Genomic DNA, 24,839 nt, shown 5'->3' on the forward strand with positions numbered 1-24,839 from the left:
ACACATGGTTTAAGCAATAGATAAATTAAAAAAAAATTTTTTTTTAGTTTCTGATTGCATTGTTTGGATCCGGTTGATCGAGCTTGTAAACCGGAATAACAAACGTGGCGTAAAATATACGAAAAAGTGAGTTTCGAATGTACGCGACAAAGACCGGACAACAATGATACCATTTTATGAAATGCTTAATGTTGTTGATGCGATATATTCTTTTCAAACAAACGTGAGAGTGTGGCAATTTTGTTTTACGGTGCAGTAGGAAAATTCTATATGATTTTGTGTGAATCAAAATTATTGGCCGCGCGTTTTGTTAATTATTAAGAAAGATTTGAAATTATTAATTAAGAAAGTCGTCTGCCATGTTGGCTCTATCGGGAAAGATATTGGACTGTTTCCTAGATCTGTGGGCGAAATATTTCTTTAATTCATATGTTTAGTGATATTTCTTGTCAATTATCTGGTGCTTCAGAAGCTGAATGCGCACAAAAAAATCAGAAAGAAAGCATCCCTTTCATATACTGCATATAACAAAAACAACCAACTTGATTATGATATAACTATTCTGATATAAATTCATATTATGTGTAAAGTCTGATTGGCATAATGGAAAGTAACTGTTATGAACTTTACACATTTCAAATCACATGTTTTCACAAAAACAACATTATTTAGCTATTCGTTATGTTAATATAACGTTTAACTTCGCTAGATCTCTAATGGCAGAACGTCAGATGAAAATGGCAGGTGGTGCGGACTAAATTTCATGGTCAGAAAATGGCAATGCACCGGTAAAATCGCATATTCTCGCGAGAACATAAAGAAATCATGGCGATGTTAGGAGTGAGTTAACTTACTGATCAATGACATTGTGACTGTGTCGTGACTCTGTTATACCATTGTTTATTCAACTCCTTTAATTAACTTATACTTACCCATCAATACTTTTATTTGGGATCTTATTTTATCGAAATTTGAAGCTGTGTATTTTTTAAACGTGACCATGCCGAATCAGTAAATTTCATGTTTTGACTGATTGTGAAATATAGGATATGAATATATTGTCTTGTTAAAGCTATGACAGCAACCACACGTCATAATAATTAGTGTGAACCGTTTTATTATTTGCATCATAATCCACGATTATAATATTTTGATCAAGTAGACTACTACATGTATGATCAGAACTATGATTGTCTGAAATATGGCTTAGTCATTGATAAATGTGTTTGTTTAGCATCTTCCCTTTAATCATGTATCGATGTCTTTGGATAATAATATGTATAATCACTATGTATTGGAACAAATATTGTCGTCACATAAAAAGACAGCTTTAAATTTGAAATATGAAACTGTTTCGGTGATCACATGAATTTACGCTTCAAGCGTAGTATCATGTTGAATGTGCAAATGTTTTATGGGCAGGTATCATCCCCAGACCCATAATCATCATCTGTTAAATAGATATATTTGTACCTATTCTAACTTGATTACTTACAGACCGCCGTCATATACTGAAATATTGCTGAGTGCAGCTTTAATCAACAAACAAACAAAATCCTACTCTATTTTCGAATCTGTACGTTATAATGACCTGATATCTTGTTGACTATAAGGTGCTTCATAATCCAGTTTTTCATAATCCTTCCCTGAGATTCTAACATGATATTGTTTCATTTCAGCGTAGTTTTTTTCTTGTGTTCTGGTATTATGAATTATGATATGAATTTGTTCCGTTTGCTTTCAGTGGACATGTGCCTGTTGTGTGTATTTTTGTGTGTACAAGGCAGAACTCTTGTAATATTTTCGGTACATTTTAGTCTCAGTATGTGAACAAATAGACATGATAGTAGCTCTTCTTACTGAACTGAAAGGTTAGTGGTTAAAGCTTTTGTCACGTTGAAGGCCTGGGTTTGATTGCCCACATGGGTATAATATGTGAAGCCCGTGCCCACTTCTAGTGTCCCCCAACCGTGATATTGCTGGAATATTGCTAAGAGTAGTGTAAAACTTTACTCAATCACAAAAACTTTTACAAGATTTAGGCTTTTAACTAATGGTCTAAATAGCAGACTGCTGTTGTATACGATGTACATGTGACACATATATATCTGTGTACTTCCTATATGATATAAGCCCCCTGTGAAGATCTCGGTTAGAATTGGTCTTCAGCAACTATGCTTGTCGTAAGTGGTCACTAACAGTAGCATTAGAAATTGGCACTAATCCTATAGTCCTTGCCAAACTGCCCAATAGTTAAAGTAGCATAAGGACTAGTAGAAATTAGCAATTTTAAGGGTTTCGCTATATGTTATTATTATAAGGACTAGTGGACTAAAAATGTTAGTTTCTATTGCTGTAATGGGATTGGGTGGTTGGGCTTGCAGACTTGCTTGATGTCAGATAGAACTTCAGTGATGTCAATCACAAGACTCTCTGGTCCAGACTCGATTATTACAGACCACCGTCTGGAATGTTGCCGAGTTCAGTGTATACAACAAACAAACAAACAAACAAACAAAACTTGATGTTGGTTATCTTTTCACCTCTGCTTGCATGGTAAGTGCATGCTATCTTGGGTACATAATCACTTGCCAGATAAACGTAGGGATTTATCAAGGATTTAGACGACGTGCCATTAGCATGCGAATGGGAGGAAGACACAGTAATTATTACCAAATTGGATGTTGACCTTACTTTTTCTGAAATAAGATTGAGAGTTACTTTGACTCGACGCTAAATGCTATAATATTGAAGCCTTGATCTCATTATTGATCCTGTAAGTTATCAGTGAAATTCCACTGCCTCCGTGGTCCAGTGGTAGAGCGTCCGCCCAGAGAGCGGAAGGTCCGGGGTTCGATCCCCGTCCGCGTCATATCAAAAGACATTAAAAGATGGTACTTGTTGTTACCCTGTCTGGCGCTCGGCATTAAGGGGCTAAAACAAGGACTGGTCGGCTAGAAGTCAGTATACTGTGTCTGAGTGGGGTATTCATGCTAAACTGCGGCATGGTATCTCAGTGACATGGCACTGTAAATCGGCATCAGTCCGGACTAGTACAAGCAGCCACACAAACACACACACATACATGCACGTCGCTATTTAAGTGCAATAATCTTGGATGCGATGTTAGTTTCTACCCCTGGTAACGTTACATTTTGTAATGAAACTTTCACTAGTCTTGACGTGCAGACTAAAGGCTATGTTTGCCCTTTGTGATGAATATGTTCACAACCTGTTCCACAAAGCAGGGGCTGTCGGGTAGCCTAGTGGTTAAAGTGTTCGCTTGTCACGCCTAAGACCCGGGTTCGATTCCCAACATGGGTACAATGTGTGAAGCCTATTTCTGGTGTCCCCGCCATGATATTGCTGGAATATTGCTAAAAGCGGCGTGAAACCATAATCACTCACTCACTCACTCCACAATGCAATCAGAATGCTACGACTGTCGTGTGACTATGTTATTGTTGAGTATGGGAGTTATCATGGTGTGTTACAATTGCTTTGAGTAATGGGACCAGGACTGTAAAGTGTAACAACTGCTGAAAGTGTAACCCTGTGAATCCAGACAGTAGTGGTCATTGAAATTGTACGACTTAACAAATTTCCAGATTGTCATGGGTTCCGACGTAATGTCACTTATGCACGTAACCATTTCCCAGCAGTACCTATCTGGGAGGTGGGTTCCAGATTAGCATGGTTTTGCTGTATACCCCATCTTCAATGACACACAGTATCAGTGCTGGCCGTCTCCATGGTAACTGCGGTCCTACTGATTAAAGGCGCACTAGGCTTCGTCCATTCTCGGTTAACCAGATTTCCTTCCATTGAAGATAAATACGCCAGACCCATTCACCGCCTTGGATTCACTTTGGAAATGACAGCACCACCTGAACTACTCCTATCTCAAACTTAACTCATAATGTTCTTGCTTGTGAGTAATTTGATTGGAGGGCTATTTTATCATCCTCCTATTCGAATCAGGCATGAAACAAAGCTTTGGTGGTGAATGGGTCAAGGGTATTTATCAGGGCAGGGACGATACACCAGCTGTGCGATCCAATATGTATCACGATACCTTGTTCACGATCCGATACGTATCACGATACTTGTATGTGCTCTTATCTGTGGTGTGTAAACCATCTTTTTCATAGGCAGGATGATTAAATACCTGGCACACTGACGATTTACAGTTGGCAGTGTCAAGTATGGTGCAATGGATGAAAATATTTACTTTTTCACTACTAAATTTCACTCCTAATTAGTGTTTTGTGTAACAGCCATTAAAGTAAACATTTAAGGTATGAATCGATATTTTTTACTTAGTGTGTGACTGTGATCAATACTTGTATCGGGAAGTAAAATATTGCAATCCACCGATGCATCGGTGTATCATCCCACCACTGGTATTTATCATGGAGATATGATACACTATAAGTGGCATTATAGAAGCTGTAGCAGCAAAGACGACTGAGTCGACTTAGTGAGTCAAGAATTTGCTTGTCCTGAGTAGAATGTGTGAAGCCCATTTCTGGTGTCCCCACAGTGAGGATGTTTGAGCCTCGCTAAAAGCAGAGTAAAACCCTACTTACTCACTCACTCACTCACTCACTCACTCGTTTCATGCTTTTCATGTTTTGTGTTGGGCCACCAGTGCCGCAGCCATCTAAGATGCTGTAATTCTCAGTGCAGAGCTATGTCCCTCAGGTGTGCCAGAATGATTGCTGTGAAATGCAAAAATTGCCAGGCTGCTATCAGGTCCTACAGACTTTAGAAGATGCAGTCCTGATTAAAGTCTTCAGGCCCTCATTTTTAAACGACTGCAGCTTACAGGACCCATACAATTTTGAAACAAGGGGCCCAACACGAGATCTACCTGCCACGGGCCGATGGGCAGTCGCTTATTTCGAGCACTGAATGATCGTGGGTTGAGTTCAGAGATTCACCCTGCTCATTATTCTCGATTTGTCAACACCTTGCTTAAGGGTTTCAACAAAGTGCTGAACATCAAAGACCGGCGTCACTTTAGGCTTTGTCATCACATCAATCTGACACGTCGTTGGAATACCATTTGAAGCAGCATTAAACCAGCATTAGAAATTGGCACTAGTCCTGTAGTCCTTGCCAAACTGCCCAACAGTTAAGGTATCATAAGGCAGGGTTAGAAACTAACAGTTTTCGTCCACTAGTCCTTATAATGATAACATATAGCAAAACCCTTAAAAAGGCCAAATGTCTACTAGTCCTTCTGATACCTTTACCATTGGGCAGTTTGGCAAGGACTATAGGACTTGTGCCAATTTCTAACGCTGCATAAGGACTTGTAGAAATTTGCCATTTTTAAGGGTTTTGCTATATGTTATCATTATAAGGACTAGTGGACTAAATATGTTAGTTTCTACCCCTGATTAAACTCAACTCACTCTCTTGGTCACTTGTTTTTCTCTCATTCATGTGCTCACACGCTGATGATGTGGACTAAGTGATGTTTTTGTTTCAGCAACAAGGGCAGTGTAAGTTTGAGGACAAATGGCCGAGTATGCGGCCAACCGTCCTCAAGCTGCTTCGGCAGGAGGCAGTTACACGGGACGAGTGGCACGGACTCTTCTGGTAAGTCAGAACACTGTACAGTCCATCATACTTCCTGATTCCCTCCCTACCTGCACAACTGTAGCCTGATCAGTCATGATTGCCCAGTAGAAGGCGATCAATTTCGATAACCTACCACTAGTTCAACAGGAACACTGAACAACTCATCATACTTTCCAATTCCCTACCTGCCTCCACAACTGTAGCCTGATCAGTCATGATTGCCCAGTAGATGGCGATCAATTTCGATAACCTACCACTAGTTCAACAGGAACACTGAACACCCAGTCATGCTTCCTGCTCCCCTACCAGGGCGGTGGGGTAGCCTAGTGGCTGGTCACGCCGAAGACACGGGTTTGATTCCCCACATTGGTACAATGCGTGAAGCCCATTTCTGGTGTCCCCGTCGTGATATTGCTGGAATATTGCTGAAAACGGTGTAAAACCATACTCACTCACTCACTCACTCACTATTTCTCTACATACCTCCATATCTTTAGCCTGATCAATCATGGTTAAACAAAAACCTCTAGTACTGTCCTGAAATAAGAGTCCCTGTCTCCAAGTACAAAGAATGATATTATATTTGGGATGATAATACAATCTGACAGCAGTGGAGAAAGACAAACAACTACCACGTTTTAGAAAAACTTCAGAAGTAATCAAAGTTACACACACTTTAAATTTTATGAAAATACATTTTTTCATAAAATATTTAAATATGCAGACTTCTGTGCTACATCTATAGCAGATCATAGCCATGGCAATGTTTTCCCCAGTTACTAACAGATCGGTTCATTTTCTAGGACACTGGCTGAAAATGGAAAAAAATGTTCAAAAGAATTTTTCCCAATTTGGTGAAGCCATAAAAGAATGTCCTAAAAAAAGCTGATGAAATTATGAAAATGTCCCATTGTCGTTTGTCTCTAGCAAAGTCACTGTATTTGTGAAGGATAATCATGAATGGATCCTTAAGTTTAGTGTCTCAGTCTGAATTTTGGGTTCTAATGATGCTGCTGCTGAAAAATTATGAACAGCCTGAAAGTATTAGCTTACTGTTCAAGGGGGCCGTCGTCTATAAGCACTGGAATTCGCTGTGCAGTGTTGCATCCCTGGGGCATACCAGAAACATTTGGTCATGTATTCTTGTCTAGGTTTGTCCAGTTGTCTAGGTTTGTCCAGTTGTCTAGGTTTGTCTAGGTTTGTCCAGGTTTGTCCAGGTTTGTCAGAATCATTCCTCATTGGTTTCACCGAAGGTATAAATGTCTGGGCTTTCCTCCAAAATTAAGCTGACACACTGTGATATAACTGGAATACTGTTCAGAACTCACTCTTACTATTCAAATGAAACAATTGCGAGTGACTATGCATTTTATTGCACTAAATGCAGTTTCCAAGCACTAAGCCAAGCATAGAGAGGTTTCTATAAAGTAAATAGAAAAACAGAATTAATAATTTGGGATTTTTTACTGACATTTGCTGCAGTCTTGGGCCGAATATCGGCCTCAGTGCGTTTCTACATAAACCCCTGAAACTCTTCTGTTTGTTCAGGGCGGTACATTCTGTGTGTATGTGGGATGAAAAAGACGGACCACCCAAAATCTACCAAGCTCTACAGGATGACATTCTGGATTTCATCAAACAGGCACAGACAGTAAGTACCTCTGACGTATTTAAGAAATATACCTTGAGTCGTTTGTTTCTGCTGTATGGCATACGTACAGCCTCTTTAAGGATGTTAGTAAAAAGTACACACTTTAAAAATATTTACCCGTATTTAAATAATGATGACTCCCTGAACGAATCCATCTGCTGCAATGTCGGACAAGTCCATATTTTGAATCGGTGGGGGTAAATTTGGTCTTTCCCGGATATTCTCACAACTTTCATGCTGATTATTTTCACCTTTTCTCCCAATAGCGATTGTCATATTTATCCCACTTTTGGAAGCGATCGTTTGGCCATTATGTTTATCTACGTTGCCCAGCTACATCTATGGGGTAAAACCCACTAGACCCTCTCAAACATTACGTCATCCAATTTACGATGTCATCACGTTGTGAGCGCATGTTTGAATCTCCAGAAATGACGTCATGATAGAACAGAGTTTTATCGTGAAATATACCACGCTTTGTTCTTCATTGTTCTTTGCAATTTATCGCGTAGCTATCTTATATGAAACAGTCTTTAACATCAGATTGTCCACAGTGTGTGCTGTACGTATGAATGGGTAGCCTAGAGGTTCTCTTACAGTCATGTTTTTGCTTACAGCGTGTGCTACAACACAAGGAAGATTCAGCCTTGTTGCGAGCGTACATAGCGGAGTGGGGCAAGTTCTTCACTCAGTGTAACTACCTGCCTAAGCCATTCAACCAGCTGGAGGCCAACCTACTGGGGAAACTACACAGTAGCATGCCCAAGAAGGCACAGGGAGGAGAGGAGAGTCTCGTTAGGAAGGTAGGTCCTTCTGGGGAACCATCTCGGGGAGGAGAGGAGAGTCTCGTTAGGAAGGTAGGTCCTTCTGGGGAACCATCTCGGGGAGGAGAGGAGAGTCTGGTTAGGAAGGTAGGTCCTTCTGGGGAACCACACAGGGAGGAGAGGAGAGTCTCGTTAGGAAGGTAGGTCCTTCTGGGGAACAGTTAGGAAGGTAGGTCCTTCTGGGGAACCACACAGGGAGGAGAGGAGAGTCTCGTTAGGAAGGTAGGTCCTTCTGGGGAACAGTTAGGAAGGTAGGTCCTTCTGGGGAACCATCTCGGGGAGGAGAGGAGGGTCTGGTTAGGAAGGTAGGTCCTTCTGGGGAACCACACAGGGAGGAGAGGAGAGTCTCGTTAGGAAGGTAGGTCCTTCTAGGGAACCACACAGGGAGGAGAGGAGAGTCTCGTTAGGAAGGTAGGTCCTTCTGGGGAACAGTTAGGAAGGTAGGTCCTTCTGGGGAACCACACAGGGAGGAGAGGAGAGTCTCGTTAGGAAGGTAGGTCCTTCTGGGGAACAGTTAGGAAGGTAGGTCCTTCTGGGGAACCATCTCGGGGAGGAGAGGAGGGTCTGGTTAGGAAGGTAGGTCCTTCTGGGGAACCACACAGGGAGGAGAGGAGAGTCTCTTTAGGAAGGTAGGTCCTTCTGGGGAACAGTTATAAAGGTAGGTCCTTCTGGGGAAACCACACAGGGAGAAGAGGTGAGTCTAGTTAGGAAGGTAGGTCCTTCTGGGAAACCACACAGGGAGGAGAGGAGAGTCTGGTTAGGTAGTCCTTCTGGGGAAAGTATGAAGATTAATGCCCCTCCAAAACACAGTAATGTTTAGCTTAAGTCATACTTGAGAGTCGAAGTTATTCTTCATTCAGTACCTATATTGTTCATTAATGTTCCAGTTGCAGCTGTTAGCGACTCAGATGATGAAGCAGTTATTGTGGTTGTCACTTGATGGCCATGGTCAAGGCAGTACATGGCATAATGCTTGTGTTTCAGCTGATGCTGGACAGCTGGAATCTGAGTATCTTCTCCAACATCAAGCAGCGCCTACAGGACAGCGCCATGAAGCTGGTTCACGCGGAGAGGAACGGAGAGGCGTTTGACTCCCAGCTTGTTATAGGTGTCCGGGAGTCGTATGGTAAGTAGATGGTTTCAAGGACTTGAACTAACAACTTGTACTGTAAATACATGACACTGTTATATGGATAACAACTTCTTTTATCCTTTGTAACATCCTCCAGGGCTGTTGAAACATCATTGCAAAGAATAAAACCTAATCCTAGACGCATAAGGCCCCATGTACCCGTCGTCATCCTGCTGCAACTTATATTGTTATCCATCAAATATTGTAATGTATTCATGTTCTTCCAACTTCGAAATGCCTGTCAAAGACAACTTATGCTTCATGACAGTGAAAAGCATTCAGATGTAAATGATTGTTTGCAGTTAGTGTTTCAAATACAAACATATACCTAATGTCTTCACAAATTAAGTTTACAAGAATTATTTGAACTGTGTTGTTGGATTTCCTGTGGTTGTAGGGACACTAGGCTCTTTGTCATTGAAGGTCATTATATAGTTTGGCTTGTGGGAAACTTAGGCATTGTATCTATGTAATAGGGGTCTTCAGCAACCCATGCTTGCCATAAAAGGCGACTATGCTTGTCGTAAGAGGCGACTCTGCTTGTTGCAAGAGTCGACTAACAGGATCAGGTGGTCAGACTCGCTTGGATCGATTGCATGGATCGATGATCATGATGTCAATGACTGGATTGTCTGCTCCAGACTTGATTATTTACAGACCACCGTCATATAGCTGGAATATTTCTGAGTGTGGCGTTAAACAGACAGACAAAACAAACAAACATGAACGAAATGCTGATCAGATTGCATAAAAGTATCTCAACAAACCTTAATGAACCAGTCTTGAAAGTCAAACACGAATTGGTCAACAGCAACAACTTTTCGTCCGTTCGGGCACAAGAACATGATTTAGCGCAAAAAGGGTGTGATTTAAATATGTGCATCATATGGCGACTCAAGTATCGTAGTGTGTATACATATTGTGACACCTCTAAGATATACTTTACAAAATTACATTTTCAATTTCTCTTTGCATGTGTGGTGTAAATATTGCTTTGATTTTTCTTAAAGTTAACCTAAGCTCCGATGTAGAAGACAAACTAAAGATTTACCGCGAGAACTTCGAGAAGGCGTACCTGGAGGCGACCGAGGCGTTCTACAAGGTGAAGGCCCCTCGGTACCTGGAGGACAATGGAGTTCAGAACTACATGAGGTACGCCGACTCCAAGCTGAAGGAGGAAGAGGCCAGGGCGCGCAGGTACCTCGAGACCGGATACGGATGTAACTCCGTCGCAGCTGTGAGTAGATGCACTTTTTAATTATTTTTTACAGTTTTTGGTTCTAAGTCACACATAAAATACCATAACAATCCTAGCTACAAACAAATTTGTTGTTAAGTCTACCCCTGAAAGACATCCACGGAGTATACAAGAGGGAGGAACCCCCTTCCTATGCCACTGTAAAGAGGTGGGCAGCAGAGTAGCCTGGGTCAACTGAAAAAAACAAACTAGTAGGTCAACTGTCAAAAAATAATCTTTGCATATTGGCAGTTGTCCAGAATTGCATCCCTTGGGTAGCCAGAAACCTGTGATGGTGGGTTCACCCCGATTATGTCTCTAGGTTGTCAGCACCATACCCGTGCTCGTGGGTTTCACCAAAGTTTAAGTGGTAAACGTCAGACCTGCATCACTTCGGGCTTCCCTCCCACATCAAGCTGACACGGCGCGATATACCTGGACTACAATTGTCAACGTTCACTTCATGCTGCTTTCATTCAAACATTTGTGCATGTGTGTCATTTAATTGTTATTAAGGCTCACATTCATGGTGTACTCTGTTCTCTGTTATTGAAGATATTTCTTGTTTCAGTTTGTAATTCCATTTTGGTAGAAAAGAAATTTCATGTCTGATGGTGTTTTTTCATATCAGTATTACTAAGTTTTGGCCATATGTTTGTCACAAAAGTCCATATTCTGTCTGCGAGATCTCCCGTGTTTGCTAAAACACATGACAGGACATTCCTTTCTGTAGCAGACATGGGAAGATGCAAGTCAAATTCCTCTGTAACAAGCTGGAAATCAAGAATGTAGACAGAGATTTTACTATGGTATCCTGAGGAGTCATATAGGAGCCAGCTTGTTCTTTAGGGTGTCCTTTGTCACGTGATCACCAAACATAAAATCCAGTATTGACCACAGGAGATGGAGCTTCAAGTGTATTAGAGTGTTGTGTAGAACTGTATCATTATTATTATGATGAGTGAGTGAGTGAGTGAGTGAGTGAGTTGGGTTTAACGCCGCTTTTAACATTATTCCAGTTATATCACGGCGTGTCAGCTTAATGTGGGAGGAAAGCCCGAAGTGATGCAGGTCTAAGACGTTTACCACTTCGGTGAAACCCACGAGCACGGGTATGGTGCTGACAAACCTAGAAACATAATCGGGGCGAACCGGGATTCGAACCCACAATCATAGGTTTCTGGCGTGCCCAAGGGACACGACTCTGCACAGCGAATCGCAGCGCCTTAGACGACTGGGCCACCCGTGCCCCCTTATTATGATGATAATGATGACTGGGCCACCCGTGCCCCCTTATTATGATGATGATGATGACTGGGCCACCCGTGCCCCCTTATTATGATGATGATGATGACTGGGCCACCCGTGCCCCCTTATTATGATGATGATGATGACTGGGCCACCCGTGCCCCCTTATTATGATGATGATGATGACTGGGCCACCCGTGCCCCCTTATTATGATGATGATGATGATGACTGGGCCACCCGTGCCCCCTTATTATGATGATGATGATGACTGGGCCACCCGTGCCCCCTTATTATGATGATGATGATGACTGGGCCACCCGTGCCCCCCATGATGATGATGATGATGATGATGATGATGATTTCTTCCAGCTGACCGAGTGTTGTGTGCGGGTTTTGGTGACAGACTTCAAGGAGACGATTCTACAGGAGTGTGCACTGATGATCAAGAACAATGAAACAGAGAGTAAGTGTCCAGCTGTGCCACACCATGCTAGTGTTGGAAAGTCATGTCATAGGGTTTGATGTTCATAGAAATATAGACCGCCTCCGTGGTCTTGTGGTAGAGCGTCCGCCCGGTGAGAGGAAGGTCCGGGGTTCGATCCCCGGCCGCGCCATACCAAAAGACAGTAAAGATGGTACTTGTTGTTACCCTGTCTGGCGCTCGGCATTAAGGGGTTAAAACAAGGACTGGTCGGCTCGGAGTCAGTATACTGTGTCAGAGTGGGGTATTCATGTTAAACTGCGGCATGATATCTCATTGAGCTAGCACTATAAATCGGCATCAGTCCGGACTAGTACAAGCAGCCACACAAACACACACACATACATGCACGTCGCTATATAAGTGCAATAATCTTGGACGCGACGTTAAACCCAATTTCACCTCACCTCATAGAAATATATATACACACAAAGCCAATATGTCACATTAAAAGAACAATCTACAAGCCAAGTCTGAAAGAATTAGATCTATATTGTATCAACCATCAGATTCCCTTTACCCAGATTGTTATTAGGGTCAACTGACGACCTGACAATTGTTTAGTACGTCATTGGAGAGGCAACTTGGCAGGAGCATGCTAACCAAGTCAGTTCATCTAATGTTAAAGATACCTGGAGGGCTAGCGTTCTGATCTTTTCCAGGTGTCCTTTTATGATATCCCTGTTCTGGCTGACTGATCATGAAGTTCGTACAGGCCACCAGCCAAGTTTTCCAAATGGTGGCTTGTCAATCAGACAGCTAGATTTTAGGATGTGTATTTTTAAGTGTAAGCTAAGCAAACTAAAGAAACATCTCTGTGAAGTCAGTAGGTGTTCCACAGGCTTCAGAAGAATCCATATCAATTGAACAGGGGACAGTAGTGGAAAGTGATGTGGTGCACGTGCGAATACATGCTCTAGTTGTCATCGACTTGACATGCACTGATATTATACTTTGACAGCTGGAGGTTAGGACAAGTGATAGTGGAGTGTAAGCCTGGATGTTGTGTTTCAGAGTTGCGACTGATGTTCAGTCTCATGGACCGCGTGGCGGACGGGATCACACCCATGCTGCACGACCTGGAGTCCCATATCATCAGTCAGGGACTAGCGGACATGATGGCCTCCGCCGAGACAATCACCTCTGTAAGTCCATCACCTCTCTCTTTGTACTGTTTGAGATTTCTGGATACAACTGGTCCTCAGTAACCAAAACTTGTCATACGAGTCGACTAGATTTGGACTTGGCTGACTCTCTATGTGTATGTTGCAGGGTTTGTTGAGATTGTTCTTCAGCTATACGTGCATGTTGCAGGGTTTGTTGAGATTGTTCTTCAGCTATACGTGTATGTTGCAGGGTTTGCTGAGATTGTTCTTCAGCTATACGTGTATGTTGCAGGGTTTGTTGAGATTGTTCTTCAGCTATACGTGTATGTTGCAGGGTTTGTTGAGATTGTTCTTCATCTGTACGTGTATGTTGCAGGGTTTGTTGAGATTGTTCTTCATCTGTACGTGTATGTTGCAGGGTTTGTTGAGATTGTTCTTTATCTGTACGTGTATGTTGCAGGGTTTGTTGAGATTGTTCTTCATCTGTACGTGTATGTTGCAGGGTTTGTTGAGATTGTTCTTCAGCTATACGTGTATGCTGCAGGGTTTGTTGAGATTGTTCTTTATCTGTACGTGTATGTTGCAGGGTTTGTTGAGATTGTTCTTCATCTGTATGTGCATGTTGCAGGGTTTGTTGAGATTGTTCTTCATCTGTACGTGTATGTTGCAGGGTTTGTTGAGATTGTTCTTTATCTGTACGTGTATGTTGCAGGGTTTGTTGAGATTTTTCTTCAGCTATACGTGTATGTTGCAGGGTTTGCTGAAATTGTTCTTCAGCTATACGTGTATGTTGCAGGGTTTGTTGAGATTGTTCTTCAGCTATACCTGTATGTTGCATGGTTTGTTGAGATTGTTCTTCAGCTATACGTGTATGTTGCAGGGTTTGTTGAGATTGTTCTTCAGCTATACGTGTATGTTGCAGGATTCCGAGAAGTATGTTGAGCAGTTGCTGGACCTGTTCAACAGATTCAGTACCCTGGTACGAGAAGCCTTCAGTGACGACCCACGCTTCCTCACATCCAGAGACAAGGTACACACAGTCAACAACTTGAAAGTCTCTTCTGGGTTTAACCCTTTTCATCCCCCCAGTTTGAAAAACAGGGGGATATAGTGACCACCATGTCCGTCCTGAGCGAATAATTCTTATTAATACTTGTTATATAGATTGGTCTAGTGATGAACTGGTGCTTTTTGATGATTTGGAATTTTTGTTTTATTTTTCCATGATTACAAGTCGGACTTATACTAAAAATGAGGGTAGTGCTTGTGACAGGAGCAGAACTCTAAAACCGTTGAATATTTCCAGATGAAACTTGTTATTCAGATCAGTCTTATGGTGAACTGGTGCCTTTTGATGATTTGGGATTTTTTTTAAAGCAGAACAGCATTATTTTTTTCTACACTGAACTGAAGATATCCATTGGCAAAAAAGTGGGATATAAGTTGCTAAACTCTATGTCTGAATTGCAGCAGGCCGGGGATATGCCATCCCCTAGTTGGGCTAGCAGATGGCCGGCCCCCATTGTCTACTTGTAAGAGTTATAGAGTTACCTTTATGCTGTTTATATCTCATGTTTTTCTTTTTCTTTCTAATATTTGATGTTTTTTCTCTCTTTTCAGGCCTATAAGAGTGTAGTTAATGACACATCAGTATTCAAATTAGAAATTCCATTGAAAAACAAAGGGTAAGTTGATACTGTGTGTTGCATGGTTTGTGTGATAGTCAAAACATTGTGTCGAATTCTCGGTTGTCTCGAACTCAGCTTCACATCCATGCAAATTCCTTCTATATTTATCATTGTTTAAACTCGGAAGTGTCAAAATTCTCAGTTGGCTCGAATTCATTTGGGGGTCTCAAGTATCCAAAATATACATGGTTTCCCCGAAGACTCGGAACAGTTGAAAAGAAACAATGTCCACACACCTACAATTGCCAAACTTTCAACTCACTTACACACAATTGACTAACCTCACTGCGATTGTTGCAATTACATCTAATGTTTTCTAAATAATGGAACAAGATGGAGACATCTAGTTTTGCCTCATTAAGGAGTAAGCTGATTACTGTATATGCATGGGCAGAAACTGACTGAAGTGTTCTTGCATGACTGCCAATATGCAGTTGTACGTAATTGGCTTGTGTTTCTGATAATCTGAGCACAGCATGCCAGTATCCAACTGAGCCTCATCAACAAGCACAACTTACATCAAGGGAGAAAGCCGATTACTGTATACCCATCGGCAGCAAGTTACTGAAGTGTTCTCACGTGACTGCCGCCCTCTTCACTCCCAGCACCCTGTGCAGCAATAGACACATCCACAAGATTTGTAGCGTGCAGAGACAGCGGCAATCCAGCTTCTGGACTTGGTGTTTACAGAAACATTTAAAGTGTAACAAATGTTATGTTTGGGATCACACTTTTATTATGAATTCCATCCGGGATTCAAACCCACACTGCCAGAGTGAGGCACCTAATCACTCGCACTCAAAGTCAGCAATCTAACCCACTCAGCCACTGAGGCTTTCACAAAATGAAAGTCCGACAACTGGTAGTCTAGATCCCGTATTTTGTGTACCCCTATGTCCGATTATCAAATTTAATTTTTGTCAAATTGTTTTTATTAAGTATGCCCTAAAGTATTAAAATCTGCAAAGTTGGTATGTTGAATTTAGTTGACCTTAGCAGAACAAAAACGTAAAATAAGCATTAAATAAGCTACAATATGCATACAAATCAAATCCTAGCGTATCTAATATGCAACAAAAACTATAACTACAGTAGTGAAATAAAACGAATGCGTATATTATGAAAAATGTTAGATACAATGATCGTGTATTAGTTGATCAGTCCCCTCACCAACAGTTACATTTGGAAAAATTTAGTTTGTCCTTCTAGGAGCCTTGTGCAGTATAAGATATTTACGATACAGAAACTCACTCCACTGATAATCTCTGAGTCAGTGACAGCATGTTTTGCGTGGCATGACACCCTGGTTGTGTTGCAGAGTGGGCACCAAGACACAGCCGGAGTCCAAGTGTCCAGAGCTCCTGGCTAACTACTGTGATATGTTGCTGCGGAAAACACCCCTCAGTAAAAAACTAACCTCCGAAGAAGTCGAGAAAAAACTAAAAGATGTTGTAAGTTGACAAGGCTTTTAACTCATGACATTGTAACTAGACTTATTCCTAAGTTGCTTGTAAATTGTGGTATATTGTATTATGGTAATGCCACATACAATAACAAATGTTACTGTAATATGTGACTTGAATGGTGTAAGGTTTTTTTATACGATTTTATACGAATTTTTATAAGATTAGTTTCTCATTCTAGCCGTTTCTTTACAATTTCAAGTACAAAAAAAACCCAAAGAAAACTATTTTGTCACGACTAAATTGAAAGAGTGTTGAATATGCAAAGCTGATGTTTCACTCTCCTGACCTTTCCTCTTTCAGTTATTAGTGTTGAAGTATGTGATGAACAAAGACGTGTTTATGCGATACCACAAAGCTCACCTGACGCGACGTCTCATCCTGGACACGTCGGCGGACAACGAGAAGGAGGAGAACATGGTGGAGTGGCTGAGGGTGAGTTTCCAGGGGCACCATGAGGTCACACAGAACAGGGGCACCATGAGGTCACACAGTACAGGGGCACCATGAGGTCACACAGTACAGGGGCACCATGAGGTCACACAGTACAGGGGCACCATTAGGTCACACAGTACAGGGGCACCATGAGGTCACACAGTACAGGGGCACCATGAGGTCACACAGTACAGGGGCACCATGAGGTCACACAGTACAGGTGCACCATGAGGTCACACGGTGCGGGGGCACCATGAGGTCACACAGTACAGGGGCACCATGAGGTCACACAGTACAGGTGCACCATGAGGTCACACAGTGCAGGGGCACCATGAGGTCACACAGTACAGGGGCACCATGAGGTCACACAGTACAGGTGCACCATGAGGTCACACGGTGCGGGGGCACCATGAGGTCACACAGAACAGGGGCACCATGAGGTCACACAGTACAGGGGCACCATGAGGTCACACAATACAGGGGCACCATGAGGTCACACAGTACAGGGGCACCATGAGGTCACACAGTACAGGGGCACCATGAGGTCACACAGTACAGGGGCACCATGAGGTCACACAGTACAGGGGCACCATGAGGTCACACAGTACAGGGGCACCATGAGATCACACAGTACAGGTGCACCATTAGGTCACACAGAACAGGTGCACCATGAGATCACACAGAACAGGTGCACCATGAGGTCACACAGTACAGGGGCACCATGAGGTCACACAGTGCAGGGCCATCATGAGGTCACACAGTGCAGGGGCACCATGATGTCACACAGTGCAGGGACACCATGAGGTCACACAGTACAGGGGCACCATGAGGTCACACAGTGCAGGGCCATCATGAGGTCACACAGTGCAGGGGCACCGTGAGGTCACACAGTGCAGGGGTATCATGAGGTCACACAGTACAGGGGCACCATGAGGTCACACAGTGCAGGGGCACAATGAGGTCACACAGTACAGGGACACCAATAGGTCACACAGTACAGGGGCACCATGAGGTCACACAGTACAGGGGCACCGTGAGGTCACACAGTACATGGGCACCATGAGGTCACACAGTACAGGGACACCCTTAGGTATCACAGTGTAGGGGCATCATGAGGTCACACAGTACAGGGGCATCATGAGGTCACACAGTACAGGGGGGGCACCGTGAGGTCACACAGTACAGGGGCATCATGAGGTCACACAGTACAGGGGGGGCACCGTGAGGTCACACAGTACAGGGGGGGGCACCGTGAGGTCACACAGTACAGGGGCACCATTAGGTCACACAGTACAGGGGCATCATGAGGTCACACAGAACAGGTGCACCATGAGGTCACACAGAACAGGGGCACCATTAGGTCACACAGTACAGGGGCATCATAAGGTCACACAGTACAGGGGCACCATGAGGTCACACAGAACAGGGGTATCATGAGGTCACACAGTACAGGGGGGGCACCGTGAGGTCACACAGTACAGGTGCACCATTAGGTCACACAGTACAGGGGCATCATGAGGTCACACAGAACAGGTGCACCATGAGGTCACACAGAACAGTGCACCATTAGGTCACACAGTACAGGGGCATCATAAGGTCACACAGTACAGGGACACCATGAGGTCACACAGAACAGGGGTATCATGAAGTCACACAGTACAGGGGCACCATGAGGTCACACAGTACAGGGGCACCATTAGGTCACACAGTACAGGGGCACCATGAGGTCACACAGTACAGGGGCACCGTGAGGTCACACAGAACAGGTGCACCATGAGGTCACACAGAACAGGTGCACCATGAGGTCACACAGAACAGGGGCACCATGAGGTCACACAGTACAGGGGCACCATGAGGTCACATGGTACAGGGGCACCATGAGGTCACACGGTGCGGGGGCACCATGAGGTCACACAGATTAGGTACACCATGAGGTCACACAGTACAGGGGCACCATGAGGTCACACAGGACAGGGGCACCATGAGGTCACATGGTGCGGGGGCACCATGAGGTCACACAGAACAGGGGCACCATGATTGTGGTTTAGGCATTGTCTGGTCATGCAGAACACTAGGGTTTGATTCCTCACGATTCAGAGATAAATATGAACAAAGATTTGCAGATGTTATTGACTTTTTGATTCCCATTTCCAGGGTTGGTGGGGGGGGGGGGGACTGGCAGGCTAATGTCCATGTTAACCCTGAACAAAGTAATTATGTTGATGCATGCTGCATGTTCCACCCACAGGAGGTCGGGATGCCAGCAGACTACGTCAACAAGCTGGCCAGGATGTTCCAGGACATCAAGGTCAGTGAGGACCTCAACAACGAGTTCAAGGACGCCCACCGAAACAACAATGAAGGGTTGGCAGGTGAGCTTTGTTTAGATAACTACATAACATTTGTACACTGGGGGTAAATGGCAGGATTATATCTTGTAAGTGTACAGCCATTACCATGATTACTCAACTGAAGTGAAACTGTAGAGGAAATGACTTGGCCACTTTTAGCTGTCTGGGTTTGGATTTTGTGTTGTTTGTTCTCAGTCTTCCACTCTGAATTCTCTCAATGTCCTCTCTGAGTTCTCTCTGAGCTCTCTCTATGTCCTTTCTAAGCTCTCTGTCCTTTCTTAGCTCTTTGTCCTCTCTGAGCACTGTGAGCTCTCTCAATGTCCTTTCTTATCTCTCTGTCCTCTCTCAATGTCCTTTCTTAGCTCTCTGTCCTCTCTCAATGTCCTTTCTTATTTCTCGTTCCTCTCAGTGCTCTCTCTCTATGTCCTTTCTTAGCTCTCTGTCCTCTCTCAATGTCCTTTCTTATCTCTCTGTCCTCTCTCAATGTCATTTCTTAGCTCTCTGTCCTCTCTCTATGTCATTTCTTAGCTCTCTATCCTCTCTCAATGTCATTTCTTATCTCTCTGTCCTCTCTATATGTCATTTCTTAGCTCTCTGTCCTCTCTCAATGTCCTTTCTTAGCTCTCTGTCCTCTATGTCATTTCTTAGCTCTCTGTCCTCTCTCAATGTCATTTCTTAGCTCTGTCCTCTCTCTATGTCATTTCTTAGCTCTCTGTCCTCTCTCTATATCATTTCTTAGCTCTCTGTCCTCTCTGTATGTCATTTCTTAGCTCTCTGTCCTATTTCTATGTCCTTTCTTAGCTCTCTGTCCTCTCTCAATGTCATTTCTTAGCTCTGTCCTCTCTCAATGTCATTTCTTAGCTCTCTGTCCTCTCTCAATATCATTTCTTTGCTCTCTGTCCTCTCTCTATGTCATTTCTTAGCTCTCTGTCCTATTTCTATGTCCTTTCTTAGCTCTCTGTCCTCTCCAAGTTCTCTCTGTGCATATTCTGCAGCAGAATAGGTCAACAGAAACTGACTGAGAAAACTCACTTTCTTGTCAGTTTGTCAAATTAATCAAAGTTCTTGGTTATTATATTTAACATAAAAGTTAATGCTGAAATTGATGTGGATTTGTTTTAAGACGTGTAGGTTATATTTGATTTGTTTAAGATGTGTAGGTGGTATCAAGAATCAATAAATGGTAATGTTGTTCCTGTTTCAGATGCAATAAACATTAAGATCCTAAATGCGGGGGCGTGGGCGCGGTCCAGTGACAGAGTGGCAGTATCACTTCCCATGGAACTGGAAGACTATATTCCCCAGGTGGAAGAATTCTACAAACAGAAGCACAGTGGTCGCAAACTTCAGTGGCATCATCTGATGTCTAATGGCATTGTAAGTCCCTTGACAGATGGGGATGCAGGTTCAAATATGTCCCCAGGAACTGACACTAGTCAGCATCATCATCACTTTACTCATCATATCAAACACTAGCCCTGTGGGGGTTGAAAGAAGTGACTTACTTGATGAAGGGGCAAGCTTCGACTTTGTTGACTGTATGTCATCATATCAATCACTGGATTATCTGGCCAAAGCTCATGTATTTACAAGCCGCCTTCATAAACCTGGAGTATTGCTGATGGCCGTGCTGCCACTATTATTTTGACAGTCATTACAATATTTTGATCGAAATTCCACCAGTACGAATAAGTGAATCATTTTGCATTTTTTTTCCGAAAAATACCTTCACCAGTAATTAAGGCTAATTGGTAGCCAAGATTAATTACAGAAATACTCACTTATTTAGCATGTGATGGGAAGGTTTTCAGATTATTATGCCACTCAACTTGGGTAATAACATGCAATGAAATAGATGATATGTATATTAACTCAAAAGAAGTTAAAGAACAACTGATGTTTTCATGCGACTATAATTAATCTGTCTTACCATGGTTGTATACTCCCCAGGGAGCTGAGAATGATTATTGAGTGCACACTGATCCATTGACCCTTGTAATAATGTTTAAGCGCTTAGACTGCTTATGAATGGAGCACAGCACCATATAAATGGACTATTATTATTATTATTATTATAGTCATATGAAAAGATCAGGTGTTCTTTATCATATTTTTGAATAGTATGTATATCATCTATTGCATTGCATTGTATTACCCAAATTGAGTGACATAATTATTAACTTCTTTTGAGTAGTATCTTTATCAAACCGTAAAGTCAGTCATGCTTATAAAGATTACAAATGTCGGAAAATCTCTGATATGAGACCCTCAGTTGTCCTTGATATTCCTACTTGCCTGGATGGGGGTTTGGCACTGGTGCATGGTTGGTGCTCACGTTGTTGATCATTGGTTTGTCAAGCAGGATTACTCTACAAATGTCATGTTGCTGAAGACAATTTTAACCATCATTCACTCACAGATTGTGTCTTCATTCTTTCAGATAACATTTTGCAATGATTTAGGAAGGTATGATCTAGAAGTCACAACATTTCAAATGGGAGTTTTGTTTGCCTGGAACCAGCGGCCCAGGGATAAAATATCCTACGAGAGTTTGAAGTTAGCAACAGAACTACCAGATGCAGAACTCAGGAGAACGTTATGGGTGAGAACAGTCTGGCTCTGTACAGAAATCACTTGGTTACTTTTCCAATCTTTGTATCGTGGCAAAGTGATACAGACACAACATGAACGATGGCTTGTTTCTCATCAAAAACCAACCTCTAGAAAATGGTTCAGTTTTTTTCCATGTTAAATTTAATTCCAGATTTTGTTGTTTCCCTCCCGAAATGAACTTTTAGATGAAACCTGTCATGACAAGCGCTGAACCAGTAATGTGACATGCTGATTATATACATGGTGTTTGTGAGAAACTGTGACAGTCGGTGGTGTTGTACCACATCGGCATGAATCGGTGCTCACACTATTGACCACTGGTTTGTTCGGTTCAGATTTGAACTTTTATCAGGATAGTGTGATGTAGTTGTAATACTGATACATGCAACCACTACTAAATACACATTAATGCCAGTACTTCCCTTTCCAAAACTGTTACTCTTCAGTATTAGATACTAGGGCTGCAATGAATACACTATGAGGCGAATACGATTTGTATCATGAATATAGGGTAATGAATACGAATATTTATTCATAAATACAATAACAAGTCAGCAGTTGATGGATTATTTGTTCTATTCAATGAAACAAAAGCAACACAAATTATTTGACATGGTTTGTTAATTATTAACATGTTATACATTTATATACTGCACTTATCCAGGTACTAGTATCTGCTCAAATGCGACAATGGCTAGTGACTAAAATACTGTCAAATTAAACATTATAAGAGTGTTGTCTTTGAAGAAATCTATGCATATAATATGTTCTTATGGATATTTTTAGATACAGAATATGTAAATGAACATGACTGCATATTCATAAATATTTGATTCTATTGGTCACGAATAACAAATACAATTCATGAATGGATACAGTTCGATTCACCGAATATGTGAGTGAATTGTAACAGCCCTATTAGATACACAATTACATTGGTATTGAGCATAGATAGGACATGGCCATTGTTAGTTCTATTTTGATAGATTTAGGAGTCAGCAGGGAAAATGAACTATGAACAAGTTATTTTCAATCAAACAGAAACTGAATATATTATTTTGCACATTTTTTTTTTTATCATAATTGAATGAAGTTCATTTCAAAAACAAGAACACAAGTTGGTAAGGCCTGCTGTTATTTCCATGATGAGGTCAGTGACCTGTGTTTCTGTGCTTCAGTCCCTGGTGGCGTTTCCAAAGATAAAGCGACAGATATTGTTGTGTAGTCCAGACGTGAAGGCTCCCAAGGACGTTGACGACAACACACAGTTCTGGATCAATCAGGAGTTTGCCCTGATGTGAGTCATGTTGTCCCCCTCCTGTTATCCCGTGATTCAGTCTGTCAATTACAATTTTCAGTTTCGTAAAATGCCATACACGTTTCCAGTGACATATGTTACCGTGACAGTATGACTGCCTGTGGGTTTCATATGGTAGCTCAAATGTGAACAGTGTCAAGCAGATGATGTCATATGAAACATGGCGTCGTGTTGTCAGGACAGACAGGCAGAATGACTTGTATCGGGTGTTACAAGATAATGTCAGGCCTGTTGGATAGGTGGATTTTATTAGTGGGCGGGAAGGCTATGTAATAAGAAGCTGTGGTATATATAGCCAGTTACTAGAGTTCAAGAAAAATAGGTCATACTGTTTGGGATTTAGACACAGCTTTGACAATATCTAACCCTTGATTTTTTATTGATTTTGATTCATCTCAGTAAGTGTATACAGTATCAGTGACAGTATGACATTGATATACAATGTAGTTCACATTTCCCAAAATGTTGTACAAAATGTCATTGTATTGCCCTTGAAATTGTTAATTACATGTAAATAAGAATATCTTTGTATGAGAATGAATGATTATTGTTTAATTATTTGTTTTCTGTCTTGTTGATTGGTGTCTGTGTAATCCAAAGTTGTTCAGCATGTATTAGAGGAAATATAGATATGTTACACTAAGTAATATGTTACCACTGTTATACCGAGGCTGTTGTCCCCCACAACTGCTCTTATAGCGAAATCTTCCACAGAGATCTCAATTACCTCATGCAGCATGTGCGTAGCCACCTAGCTGCCATGTGACACCCTTCACTCTTGTCTCTTCGCTTGCCTCAGCAAGACGTACAAAGACTGCTCTGAGCGTTCCTGTTTTCTCCATCCTTTGGTGATATTTATCACTGTTTATTGCTTGCATTTAAACTGTACCTACTGAGGGCGTTGCTTTAACTACGCTCGGAAATATTTTTCCCGCCAAAAGAAAAAAAATGTCCCACCCTTTTCTCTATATACTTACGGGGTGTTACGTTTCCCTGTTATGGTATGTTTTGGGGTTTTAACACCACTTATTTCTCTCACGCTACAATATGTGTTGTTTTATATTCGCCTTATTCGTTTATTTTCTTGTGAAAATGTTTGTTGTGAATATTTGTGGCGCTTGTGTTGTAACCATGTTTTGTTCTTTGTTTATAGCTTAAACAATGTCTGACATGGACACCTGAAAGCTCTGATCATGCCGGCCAACTGGCTCGCTTCGATCGACCTGAAGGATGCTTATCTGCTTGTTCCGATTCACTCGGACCATCACAAGTTTCTCAGGTTTGTCTTTCAAGGCAGGCACTACGATTGGGTTGTACTCCCATTCGGCCTTTTGTCCGCTCCCTGGCTGTTCACCCAGTTAACCACCCCCATAGTGGGGTTCGTCCACAAGAGGGGTATCAGGTACTTCGCGTACCTGGTTGACTCGCTAGTGGCCAATCGAATGACGGACGCCCTGTCGCGCCATCTCGATTTCGCACGTCGGCTCTTGGAGCAATTGGGGTGGATTTAACCCCCTCACAGAACTTGCAGTTCATCGGAGGTTGGTTCAATACGGTGACCGATCGCCTCTTTGTCCCCCCAGACCGGTGGCACAAGATTCAGGCGATGATTGCCAAAGTCTTAGCGGTGCAACAAACTGTTCACTTTTGGGAACAGCTGTTAGGGCTACTTGTGTCAGCCCAGGACAGCCCAACTCCGCCC

At 42.4% G+C, this 24,839-nt stretch overlaps 1 protein-coding gene across 1 annotated transcript in view; it reads left to right on the plus strand.

Annotated features, from left to right (window-relative positions):
* Positions 1-816: 816 nt before the first annotated feature.
* LOC139473902 (cullin-5-like) overlaps positions 817-24,839 on the plus strand; it is a 39,127-nt gene continuing 15,104 nt past the window's right edge. The window contains exons 1-16 of the mRNA XM_071256700.1: positions 817-840; positions 5,498-5,607; positions 7,138-7,240; positions 7,858-8,043; positions 9,049-9,190; positions 10,207-10,433; positions 12,052-12,145; positions 13,178-13,308; positions 14,192-14,299; positions 14,890-14,954; positions 16,276-16,408; positions 16,724-16,855; positions 19,104-19,227; positions 20,411-20,583; positions 21,647-21,808; positions 22,998-23,116. Of these exons, the coding sequence (XP_071112801.1) occupies positions 826-840; positions 5,498-5,607; positions 7,138-7,240; positions 7,858-8,043; positions 9,049-9,190; positions 10,207-10,433; positions 12,052-12,145; positions 13,178-13,308; positions 14,192-14,299; positions 14,890-14,954; positions 16,276-16,408; positions 16,724-16,855; positions 19,104-19,227; positions 20,411-20,583; positions 21,647-21,808; positions 22,998-23,116 (2,024 nt within the window). The 5' untranslated portion in view covers positions 817-825. The remainder of the gene's footprint in view (positions 841-5,497; positions 5,608-7,137; positions 7,241-7,857; positions 8,044-9,048; positions 9,191-10,206; positions 10,434-12,051; positions 12,146-13,177; positions 13,309-14,191; positions 14,300-14,889; positions 14,955-16,275; positions 16,409-16,723; positions 16,856-19,103; positions 19,228-20,410; positions 20,584-21,646; positions 21,809-22,997; positions 23,117-24,839) is intronic.

Source organism: Haliotis cracherodii, unplaced genomic scaffold (assembly GCF_022045235.1).
Source record: "Haliotis cracherodii isolate W230 unplaced genomic scaffold, xgHalCrac1.p SCAF_3, whole genome shotgun sequence".
Taxonomy (NCBI): domain Eukaryota; kingdom Metazoa; phylum Mollusca; class Gastropoda; order Lepetellida; family Haliotidae; genus Haliotis; species Haliotis cracherodii.